Consider the following 12,116-nt stretch of genomic DNA (forward strand, 5'->3'; position numbering starts at 1 on the left):
AGAGATGACACTCTAGCCACCAGACCCGGAACCACACTCTATGGTGTGCGAAGTACTTGCGCGACAAGCCGCAGGAAGTTCCCAGCAAGCTTTGCGTGTCACCATGGCAACCTGACCCAACAGCCAAGAGCCCCCAAAACGACTTTGTAATGCAGGCCTAGACAAGGGAGGAGGGGAACCACATTTTGCCCCTGTGCCCGTGAGATCAGCTTGAACACTCTCCCTGACGTGTGTAACACCCTTTCCAGGAAGTAAAGGGCACCCAATGCTCCAGCAGCTCCGAGGGCCAGAACCCCCACACCCGACTTGCAGCCTAAGGAGCTTGCTTGACTTCCTCTACATCACGGGGTAGAGAGGTCGACTGTACTGGTACAGAATCCCCAGCCAATGGAACCATAAAAATCACATAACACACAAGACGAATTTTTTTCTTCAGCTAAGACAGCAAAAGATATGATTTATTGTTACATGTTACATTCAGCCACAACTGAGAATAGAACTAGTCCAGTATGTCAAAAGGTCCAGGGCAAAGGGCCAAAAGGGGCCGTTTTGATACGAGCAAAGTGGGTCTCTCAAAGGCGGTCGAGGCGATCAGAATGGCCATCGATGTTCCAGATCCACTGAGACAAATTCTAGACAGTAGGCAAGCAGTCCAACAATTTGTACCAGCGTCCCTGGCCTCTGGCTTCCCGTGTTTCTGCTCCTGTGGCTTCCATGGGTGTACAAGTTTACTTGGACCTCTGCCTCATCTTTCTTCTTTTGCGCTTCAGCCTGAAAACCAGACATAAGTATACACCTCCTGCCCACAAACCCGAGCTCAGTCCTTCCCTCCCATTTTACATCTAGACAATACAAGGGAGGGGTAAAATCAACAATACGATGCTACCGTCTTGTGTCCCAACTCCTGGCTTTGGCCAGTCAATGCTCATAACGTTTTTCATCTAAAGTTGTTTTAGATTTCTAAACCAAATGTTCCTCCCAAGTTTTATCCAAGGCGCGCTCCACTTCCCCCCTCCTGTACTGGAAATGTCTCAGCATACCTGCGCATTCGCTTCTTCCTCCACTGGCAACCGATCATAACCAGAGGCAGACAATAAAACAAGGTATCATTAGTTTTAGTAACAAGTTTAGGCAGGGATATGAAGAGCATCATATGAGTAACCACATCAACAATTTGGACTCCCACCCGGATCCCAGACGTAAAACCCCGAATCCCGCATGCGCTCTTCTACTCCCGCCCTCTCTCGCACTCCCAGCCTCTCTCACCACAGCACTTACCCACCACTTCCTTTGCTTCTCCCCAAACTATCCTTCCTCTCCCAACATATCTTGGGCACCCTTGAGAACCCAGCGATCCCGGAACGATGGCGGACTTCCCTTGCCAAGGTCTACCCCCACAATCGCCAATTCTTAACAGCCTCAGATCACTGCCAGGGACTGCTTACCTTCGCTCTCATGGCGCGGAGGTTTCTACGGGGAAAGAAAAAAAGTCTGCAGTTAGTTTGCTATAACGATGGTAACTGCAGAGATCAGATGTTAGTGGATTGTACTCGGAAACCGAACACAGCAGCACAGACACTCACCTCCGAAGATGGCGCTAAGGCCGAGAGAGGGCTAGAGCCCCGCCTACGGATATTTAATGGCACGCTCATTGTCGTCATTTCCGCTGTCTCGCCCTGCCCCTAGGGGCGGGGCTGCCCGAGGGGAGTAACAATAGGTTTCGGCCTTAGGTATCTGAGAAGTGATTGAATTAGGAAAGTTCTGTTGGAAAACAGTATTTTGAGTTTGATTTACAAAATTCCCCTTTCCCCAGTTTTATTATGAGGATACTGTATTATTTAAATATGAGCACATATTTCCAATAAGAGACGTAGAGGTGCAAACGAGCAAAGGGCAGCTACTTCCGCCTTCCCTCTCATTGCTTCATGGGAGTTGCAGTTTGTTGGCGATATCCTCCATTTTACTATGGATAGGTGCAGATTGAACAAAAACTCCTGATTTGTTTTACTGGTTTACCTTATTTTCTAAACTAAATTGCTGCAGGGAGATTCGATCTTGGAACTTACAAAGGTCCTAAGATTTCAGAACATTGAAAGGATGTAAAGTGAGGAGTCGAGAAAGCTGTCATACTACAGAGAACTTTGTAACTATCGAAGATAAACTCTTTTCCTAGCCAAGTCCGGTCTTTCTCTACAATGCCTGAGGCAGATTATCACTATATTCCTGGCCACGATGCATCTTGTTCAGAAAATACTTAAGTGATTGTCCTTCTGCATAGGGTGAAGATCAAATCAATGGACAGAGGGGAAGCAAGATGAGCTACACGTTTCTTTAGGGCAAGAATGGTATTTGGTGGCAAGACAACTTCCCAGTCTCACGGTATGGTTAGGTCAGAAGTACCCGGAAAAGACACCCAAAGATTTGGCTACAGTTATGGATGAAAGAGAACTCTTCATCATACAGACTTCACCTTATTCACTGTAAGATACGGTACGGCTTGTTATAATCCCTTTTTTAGTGGTTTCCCTTTATAAAATTTCACTTTTTAGCTCTGGAAAAACAAGGTTTCTAAATTTAGGGCCCTTGTTCCAAGTGCCTAAGCGGTTCTAGTATTGTCACCAGCAGAAGGTAATGTGTTTGAAAACAAAAAACCCCAGGATTGTTTTTATATCAAATCCACTGGGATCTCACCTGTTGATTGCCCACTCTCTGTAAGTTCTCATGAAGGGATGTGTTCAGTTTCACTCAGCATAGTATCTTCAGGTCAGCAATGCCTCATGCGGAAGCAGCTCTAATACAAATTACCCATCCAATCTCAGGCTGGCCCTGAAAAATTGCATAACACTAAATGCATTCTTCCTGGCTTCCTAAATCAAGATAATCACTTGCATACAGTGTTCTTACTTTTTGCAGTAAACATTAATGTCCCGAACAGTGTCGGCAGCAAGGTTTATGTTTTTACGTCAGAAAACTAAATCACAAACTCCCATAGAAAACATACTCTTTTCAGAGAACCCAGGATTTATGTCCCCCCAACTCAAGGTATTCCTTGTTTTAGAAAGGTAAAACATGGCTATAGAAAACTGGTTCCAGGGACTTCCCTGGCAGTCCAGTGGTTAAGATTCCGTATGGGTTCAATCCCTGGTTGGGGAACTAAGATTCTGCATGCCAAACAAAACAAAACAAAACAGGTTCCAAATGATCACCACTTCAACTCACACTCTCCCACCGCCATCAAATAAGAGCAGCAAACAAAGACACATGATTATGAGCAAATCCAAATTTATTTTAACGCCATGTCATTTTCAATGTGTTTAAAAACCTTGTAAGTTAGCGGGAGCCCTAGTTCCCTGGGACAGCATGCCAGAGGTACTGAAATTCGTCAACTTTCTCTCCAAACCCCTAGCAATTCATCCAAGTCCACAGCTTCAGAAAGCCAGGAGTTTTGTCTCTTCAATCAGTCTGCTCCTCTGGTTCCAGGTCTTTCTTTCAAGAAAGGGAGGTCAAAATATTTCATACAGGGAACAAAACCACAGTGGAGCTTCCGACTCAGGTTTCTAAGATAGAGCAAGGGAGGAATCCCACTGACTCCAAAGAAATGGACATGGTTGAGATGGATTACTTCTTTACAGCCTTGTGGAGGGGGAAAAAATGTCCTGCAGAACAAAATTGACTACAAAGATTTACAAATGAGGATCCATTTGATAGATGAGAATCCCTTGGTAAACGCAGGCTCCAGCTCCTAAAAATGGGAGGGGCCTGACTAGACAGCCTGGATCATAAAAGGAATCTGCCACATGTGAAGAAAAACAGTCTGAAGAATAGCTCCTCTATTTTGAGCCCTGATAAAATACTTGGGGAGAGTGGGACAAGAGAGAGGAACAAGCCCCAACAGATGGGAAAATGCTGACACTGGAGTGGTATAAAAAAATTTCAGCTGAGTTTTTAGTGGTGGCGGCTACTTTAGCCTCTTCCCCGTTCTGTTGTAGGGTCATAAACCTCGACCAAGCAGAGAATAGTAGAAAAAGGCTAGAAAGAGGGGCTTGAAGACGATGGATTTTGACTCCTGATTTTATTATTCAATTTCTCTTTTCTATTTAAAGTAGTCTTCGATGGCTGGGAAGCCTGGCCTCCCAAGACCAGAGTCAGTTGGAGCTGGTTGTTGTTGGAAGGGGGCTGGGTTGGGGGACTGGGACGAGGACAGGGAGACCCCGCTCTGCTGGTGGTCCTGGGTGGAGAAGACGAACTGCATTTCACAGAGCCTGGGGTGTGGTGGGAAGGGGATGAGGCAGGAGTGGCAAGCTGGGGAGATGGGACCCACCTCAGTCCCCAGCTTCATTTTCTTCTAAAGTTTCCCCACTGGTGGCATTCTCTGCAGTCTTAGAGGCCTACATTCATGGAAAGGAGAGGGAGAAGACATGTCAGTTTCCAACAACTTAGGGTAGTGTCTGGGGGACCAAGGACAAAAATATCCTGATTCTCTAGGTCAGGGCTGAGACGGGGAGAAATAAGGACATACAGAAATCTATACACCCACCATGACCCAGGAAGGTGGAATAAAGAGGGATCAGGTTCACCCTGCCAGAGAGGGATGACTGTAACGAACCTTCTTTTTTTTCTTTTTCTGGGTTTTCCGACTTGCCGAACTCTGGAGGAGGGCCTGGAACATATAGAAGAAGGAAAACAAATTTTGAGGAATGTGGAGCAAACACCAAGTGCTACTCTCAGCACTGTAGCTCTCTTCAGGACCTTCCCATCACTTATTCCTCACTCCCAAGACAAGTGCCACGTGCCCGCCCCCTTCCATCCCACACTAACCTTGAGCTCTGCATCCTGGACCTCCATCTCAGACTTATAAAGGTCAGGCTCAAAGGGACCACTGGTTATCCGCATGGGGCCATTGGGCATAAGCAAAACTGTAAATTTAAACTGGGCAACAAATTCACCTATGAGAGAAACAAAGTATTTTGATAAAATGTTCCCTTGTCATCCATCCTCTTTTCTGTGAGCTATAGGGAGGAGGGGACCATAATCAGGGGCTCCAAAGTACAACTCTCTTCTTAGAACTCACCCTCCTTCTCATAGAGAACATTAAATGGTTGTAGCAGTTCGTGTTTGGCGCACTCCACCACACCCATGCGGGCCTTCTTCTCATCTTCAAATGCTCTGGGGAGGGAGAGACAAATTCAGGTATCCTTATCTCCTTATCATGTCTTACCATTTTGCTCATGTTTTTAAATAACTCCTACCCTCAGGCAGAAATCATGCGTAGGATTGCTTTTTTACACTACCTTCTATGAGAGGGAGATGGCAGAGGGGAGAAGGCATGCACACAGGCTGGAGCTACAAGTCTAGGCAGGAAAGGAGAGAGAGGGAGGGAAAGGTGGGGGAAGGAAGAGTGCTCCTGGGGGCTTCCCTGGTGGCACAGAGGTTAAGAATCCGCCAGCCAATGCAGGGGACAAGGGTTCGAGCTCTGGGCCGGGAAGTTCCCACATGCCACGGAGCAACTAAGTCCTGGCACCACAACTACTGAGCCTGCGCTCTAGAGCTCGCGAGCCACAACTACTGAAGCCCACGTGACTACAGCCCGTGCTCCGCAACAAGAGAAGCCACCGCAATGAGGCCCGCGCAGCGCAACAAAGAGTAGCCCCCGCTCGCCGCAACTAGAGAAAGCACACGTGCAAGGAAGACCCAACGCAGCCAAAAATAAATAAATAAAATAAATTAAAAATAAATAAATAAATAAAAGAGTGCTCCTGGGTGTGTGGTCTATGGGTCAGACTGGTTCCAAGCCCTGAGCTTGTAAGTGCAGTAGTACCTTAAAGTAAAAGGCATGGCATCAAAACGCCTTTCAACCTCACTGAAGAAGGCACGAGAAGTTTTCATTTTCAGGCCATACTGCTTAGAAGGGTCTCTTTTGTAAATGGTGGTTCTCTGTCCTGCATCCTTGGCCTAAAAAAGATCACATTTTGGTCTGGTGCTCTTGGAACACACCCTCAGCACCACCCCCCCACCCCGCTAGCTCTGGTAAACATTCCTCACCTTGCCCTCTCCTGAGCTGACGAGAACATCCACAGCATATACTTCATGTACCTCAAATTCAACTTTCTCATGGTCCTTCCTAAAAGGAACAGAAAGGGAACCATAAAGAGCAATAAATAATTCCTGGAGTTTAGAGTAGAAAGTAGGTAAGATTAGCCCGAAAAAAAAAAAAAGATTAGCCTGGAGTATGGAAGGATAAATTCATGACTAGTCTGGTATGACAGAAGGTACAGGGTGGCATACAGGGCACCTACTTCTGCTGGTCTGTGGGATTCTGGATAATGGTTTTCTCTCCATCGATGACATGCTGCTTCAATTGGTGTGACAGCATACCTGCAGATTGGACAAAGTCTATGGTACCACTCACCTAGAATCCCAAAAGGTTTCCAACCCACCCACCCAAGTAATGAGAGCAAAGTGCCTGGCTATGGAAACACAGGGCACTGAGGTTTTTGGCTTGGATTATGTCAGAGCCAAGATGGATCCTCAAGGGAGCAAAAGTCTTAATTCTGCAAAACCACTCATACTTAGACCCCCAACCCTACTATCTGAGGTCTCACCTTCTATTGGTGTGCAATTAAATGAGTGGGCAACTTTGTTCCAGGCTTCTGTCACTTGTGTGTTCTAGAAGTACAAGATCAAATAAAAGATAAGATACACGGGCTAGTAAGTTGTCTACCATGAGAACAAGAAGCATAAAAGAACTGAGAGGGCTTCTCTTGTGGCGCACTGGTTGAGAGTCCGCCTGCCAATGCAGGGGACACGGGTTCGTGCCCTGGTCCAGGAAGATCCCACATGCCGTGCAGCGGCTAGGCCCGTGAGCCATGGCCGTTGAGCCTGCATGTCCAGAGCCTGTGCTCCGCAGTGGGAGAGGCCACAACAGTGAGAGGCCCGCGTACCACAAAAAAAAAAAAAAAAAAAAAGAACTGAGAGATCTAATATCCTCAAGCAAGTGCAATGATTCGCATTGGTTTTTCATTTCATAGGCCCTATCATCCCTACAACCTAGAAATAACATTTGCATACCGTTTTACAAAGCACTTTCACGAAGATGGTCTACTTAGATAATGATTCTCTAAGGTGAATAGTGCAGATCTACAACCCAATCTAGAGGAGGAAACTGAGGCTCAGAAAGGTTACATGATTTGCCCAGGGTTAAACCAGTTAACCAAAAGAACCTGGTATAAACCCAGGTTTTCTGACCATAGTGTTTAGTCCATTATACCTGGAATTCTAACCTGTTGAAAGGGTATAGAAACTCTTTTTTACATGGATGATCTCAATCTTCACAGCCATGTGATAATAAGGCACAATTTAATTTTCCCCACTTTACAGATGAGGAAATTTGAACTTGAAGTTATTTAAAATCAGTATGGGGTGGCAACAGGGTGAGAATTCAGAAAGTCTAATGTCACAGCTAGACAACAGCCACTATATTAACAGTACCTTTCAGTGAAAAGACACAATATAAATAATGAAAAGATACAGTATATAAATAATAAAAATAATTAACGTGCAAAATAATAATAGCTGACACAAGGGCTTACTATGTGCCAAGTACTGTTCAAAGTGCTTTATGGTAGCTCTACGAAGTAGGTACCACTGTAAGAAACCTACAACAGAGGTTTAAGTAAAAATGATGCAATTAAGTTACAATGGGGACAAACTGATGAAAAGTATAAAGAAGAGAGCACAGAAAAAAAGAGGATGCTTTAGGGGCTTCCCTGGTGGCGCAGTGGTTGAGAGTCCGCCTGCCGGTGCAGGGGACACGGGTTCGTGCCCCGGTCCAGGAAGATCCCACATGCCGCGGAGCGGCTGGGCCCGTGAGCCATGGCCGCTGAGCCTGCGCGTCCGGAGCCTGTGCTCCGCAGCGGGAGAGGCCGCAACAGTGAGAGGCCCGCGTACCGCAAAAAAAAAAAAAAAAAAAAAAAAAAAAGAGGATGCTTTAAGTATTGAACAGGTCTCTGAAATCTAAGCGTTAGAGAAAAATCTCCATTAATAGTCTAACACACTAAATTGTATGAATTCATGAGCAGTTTATGATCCCTGGGCTTCCTAATTTTGTCTTGCAAGGGGCTTTGGCCTCTTTGCCACCAATTTATTGGTACTATTATGATTTTTGTTTTATAAGCTTCTAAAATTGAGTTTTAAAACTGTGGTATCTGTGTTTTATTGTAAGCTCTCTATCTCAAATTATTTTGGGGAAAGATGCACATCCAAAATATGAAAAAGGATCTCTACAGGCTCCATGAGAAAGGGACCACATATCCCCTTACACCTAGCACGATACCATCTAAGGTAGGCACTCAGATTTAACTGCTCTTTAGTATTACTCTTTAATTCCTGCCTCTTCTCTTTCAGTATAGAATAGCTGTAGATGCCTAATGCATCTTTGGCTCTAACAAGCTTTGGAGTTGGACTCAACAGCTTACCTGGTTTCCAGGTTTGACCAGGCGTAGGGCAGCTTCAGCACAAAGGTGAGCTGCCTTAATGACATCTGCTTTCCGCCCTGTTACTTGGGTCCCCTGTAGATAAGGAAATGCAGTGAGTGCCTTCCTGGAAAGCTCTTTAACACAGCTGGTCTTTCAGTTAATATCTGTTTGTGTCCATTACGCAGCCAGTGGTCAGGAGAGAAAACACCCTTTCCTCTTTCATTTCTCTAGATACTCTCTCAAAACTTGCGTGGTGGTGGGGCTGGGGATAAGAAGCAAGCAGCAGTGCGCCCTCCCCCACTCCCCACTGGCTGAACAGCGTTCAAAGTGGTCCACCTACCAGAGCTACATCAACCACAAAAGTGTGAGCCACATTAGCGATGAAGCCATCCACATGGACCCCAAGGTCGCTGAAAGGCAAGAGCAGAGTACAGCATTAGCAACTGGCACTACTGTGAATGCTTAGGAAGAAGACAAGTGCTCTAAAATAGTTTAAGCTTACATTTTTACCAAGTCACCTTCCTTGAGAATATAGTCCTGGTCGCTCTTCAAAGGGGAGAAGTGACATACACAGTTATTTACTGAAATGCTGGTGGGAAAGGCAATACCTGTAAAGAGACAATCAGCCTTACTGCCTTGCTCACTCTCTTGGAGCCCTGTTGCCCCTCAGAAAGATGAGTGGATTTTCTTCAGGGTCTTGCTTAAGTTTGATCAATTTGGATTGGGTGGGAAACTGCTTGAATCCCCCCTGCCATTCCAAATTTCCAAATATCTCAACGAGTGCTGGGGTAGGGGTTGCATCATTACAATAAAACAAACAGGACTAAATAAGGGTCAAACTTAGGAAATTCGTGAGGGATTATTTTTACCTTTCTTCATTTCTTTTTCTTTTTTGAAAATCTTCCCTGTCTCTTCCATTATCATGGCATCACCTTTCTCACACAGGCTCAGTACCGACACACCTGAACAGGATGCTTCCACCAAAGACCGAAGTACCCCTGGGAACAGAACCCCGTATCAGTCCTGCATGTGTTGTCTAAGTTACCATCCAAGAAACACCTAGAAGTTGGACTTAGAGTTTCTAATATTCCCTAGTGCCATTGCTCAAAGGATGAAAGAGGGAATAAGTTTTGTCTCTTGCAATGTACCTCCCTATAATCTCGAAATCTCTACCTTCCTTTCCTGAAATAAAAAAGCCAACACTCCCTTTCCTCCCTTATATAGTGTGACAACTGGGTATGCACCATCTGTCTCCTTAGGCAAGGGAGACTTTCAAAGATGGTATCTGTGGTGTGGTAGGACAGGATTATGAACTTTAAGGGAGTTCTCACCAAGGTATCCAACATACATGCAAAGCAGCCTGGAGGAAATTTATAGGTGTCAGGGACAACAGGAAGATAGACATGCAATTGCTGACTCCAAGCTGATGCACCGTTAAATGCTACCTTCTTCCCTTCCCAGACACCCCAATTAGATGTTAGTAATCCCAATTTATGTAAACTTATTTCTTCAAATAACAAGTCAAGGAGACTTAAACTAAGGTCCCTGAGCTTCAGCAAGCTCTGCTTTTAGCAGGTTTCAAAGAGGTATGTGACCCAAAAGAGTTTCAAACTGGTATCTGGAATCACAAGTGCCTCAGAAGTTATAAACTGCAAGAGGGAAAAAATTTTTTTTCTGATTCAAACCACTCCATGTCCATTATGTTATAAAGCATTGTTTCGTTCACCGGATACCCTCTCCGCGGCCCATCCTGGACTTCAGATTTGATTTCTGTGATCCAAGTTTTGGTGATCCTTTGGAAGTCTGAAAACTTCAGGTTTTCAGTCATAGGATCAAAGGCATCCTAAATGCCTATCTTTACTGTCAAAACCATTTAAAAGCCCAAAGACAAGCACTTTCTGTCCCCCTAACTGGGTTTTAAATTGGAAAGAGAGAAGTCAGAAAGTGAGACATCTGTCCAGAGTGGCAGGGGCAGCTACTGAGTAAGTCAGAGCACAGTCCTAATATTCTGAGATTCTAACATCAGTCCCCCCTTTAACAGTACTATTCACAGGTTTGCCTAGTTGGGGGGAGGACCTCAAAACACTCCTAAAGTTGTGAAACCCTTGAGAACAATCAAATTTGACGACTAACTAAAGCCATCTGCGCAGATTGGAGGTAGTGATGAATAACTTCGAGAACAGTGAGATACATCTCCAAGAGTTATGGGGTGCCCTCCAACGGTCCCTGAGCTGGCCCAAGAGTAGAAGGCGGCCCCCATCAAGGAAGGAGCTGAAGTAAAGAACGAAAAACTACAACAAAGCACGTGGTAGGGAAGCTGGTGTCAGGGACCACAGCGGAGAGAGCCGGCGATCCGCAGGGGACCTGGCAACACGTGCCGGCTAGGCTCCTGACGGCGGAGAGCCGCTACAAAATAGAGGGGCTCTTCCTTTTCGAGATGGCTTCGTTGCTGCCAAAATCAGAGACAGAGATCCGGACTGAAGGGTGAGGGGCAAGAGATACGCCTCGCCTCCTTACCAACCACCTAGGGCTGGAGCCGGCCGGAGGCCCAGCTCTCCGCCCCTCCCGGCCGCCCGCTCGCCCGCCCGCATCTCCAGAGACTCCAGCCCAGGCCTAGCCTCTCAGGTCCCAGGCGTGACACGGAGCCTCCCCACCACGCCACCTCCAGCAAACCTGCGCGGGGCCCTCACTAGCCCACACTGCATGACCCCACCGCTCCAGCCCCTCAGGGGCCAGCTCAACACCGTCCCCCTTGCCCCTCCCTCCCAGCCTCGATCTCCGGACCCCTGAGGCCGCACTCACGGTTGGCAATATCGCCCCCCATCTTATACTTGGTCACGACCAGGTCCTCGGCGATAGTTTGCTCCTGCTGCTCGTCCTCGCCCGACATCTTCCCACCACCACCACCCCTGCAGCTTCGTTTCTCCTGAACCGCCGCCTCTGTCGCCCTTCCCAGCCACAGGCTGTAGCCACAGTCCCTTCGATCCGCGAGGAGAGCGCGAGCAAAAGCGCGAGCAAGCTAGGGAGCGGAGGGCGGGCGAGAGCGAGAAACTGCGAGCGCGCGGGCTGAGGCGCAGGGCACGCTGGGACAACGAGTCCCTCCTACCGCCAGCCTCTAGCCCCCCTCGCGCACTACCAAACTACAATTCCCAGCCTGCCTTTCGCGTCCCTAAACCAGGCCCTGGGGCCTTGCCCTCCGAGGGCCTCGCACGCCGGAATCGCCGAGCACGCTGGGAAGGGTCAGGCTCCGGCGGGAAGGCGGAGCCGTTGGAGAGCGTGAGTAGAAGCGTGGTCTCTCCCGGAAAAACCACAATCACCAGGAGCGCTGAGCGAGAACCCGTAATAGAAAGGGACGGGCTAAGGGAGAAGGGGCGGAGCTACGGCGGGGAAGTGTGTTTGGAGGCTGCGGGGCAGGGTGGAGCCGAACAGAGGCGAGTAGGGGAGATTGCGTTAAGGGCGCGTACGCCCTTCCCCGGATCCCTGGAGTGGCAGGAGGGACCGGCCCGGCCAGTCCGCTCGTCCTCAGGTGCTGCGAGAACGGGGAGGGGCAGAGCGGGTGTGGAAGGAGATCAGGAGTCTGTGCAGCAGGGGCTAACTGAGCAGCCAGACTTCTGAAGGATTATCCGTTTACAGCCTCCCAAT

The 12,116-nt window shown here is 47.5% G+C and overlaps 1 protein-coding gene across 2 annotated transcripts; it reads right to left on the reverse strand.

Moving 5' to 3' along the window:
• Positions 1-3,265: 3,265 nt before the first annotated feature.
• Positions 3,266-11,643, reverse strand: PA2G4 (proliferation-associated 2G4). 2 transcript variants are annotated; one of them, XM_060165905.1, is made up of 14 exons: positions 11,277-11,643; positions 9,344-9,472; positions 8,977-9,082; positions 8,815-8,884; positions 8,475-8,567; positions 6,603-6,666; positions 6,297-6,375; positions 6,043-6,121; positions 5,819-5,952; positions 5,072-5,166; positions 4,819-4,946; positions 4,607-4,660; positions 4,322-4,388; positions 3,266-3,482 (listed from the first exon to the last, which is right to left on the reverse strand). In XM_060165905.1, exons 1-13 carry the CDS (start codon positions 11,362-11,364, stop codon positions 4,323-4,325), a joined length of 1,185 nt encoding a protein of 394 aa, XP_060021888.1. In that variant the 5' UTR covers positions 11,365-11,643; the 3' UTR covers positions 3,266-3,482; position 4,322. The 2 variants fall into 2 exon arrangements, with proteins under 2 accessions (XP_060021888.1, XP_060021887.1); XM_060165904.1 differs by having other exon boundaries at positions 3,266-3,486; positions 11,277-11,642.
• Positions 11,644-12,116: the final 473 nt, after the last annotated feature.

The sequence above is a fragment of the Lagenorhynchus albirostris genome, chromosome 11, assembly GCF_949774975.1.
Source record: "Lagenorhynchus albirostris chromosome 11, mLagAlb1.1, whole genome shotgun sequence".
NCBI lineage: Eukaryota > Metazoa > Chordata > Mammalia > Artiodactyla > Delphinidae > Lagenorhynchus > Lagenorhynchus albirostris.

Bases quoted from the DNA above. Each gene is read 5' to 3' on its own strand.
- PA2G4 (XM_060165905.1), bottom strand. From the start codon at position 11,364: ATGTCGGGCGAGGACGAGCAGCAGGAGCAAACTATCGCCGAGGACCTG. The intron at 9,083-9,343 runs GTAAAAATAATC...GTCTCTTTACAG, and splicing joins AGAAAAAGAAATGAAGAAAG to GTATTGCCTTTCCCACCAGC. The intron at 4,389-4,606 runs GTTCGTTACAGT...CCATGAATGTAG, and splicing joins AGAAAAAGAAAAAAAAGAAG to GCCTCTAAGACTGCAGAGAA.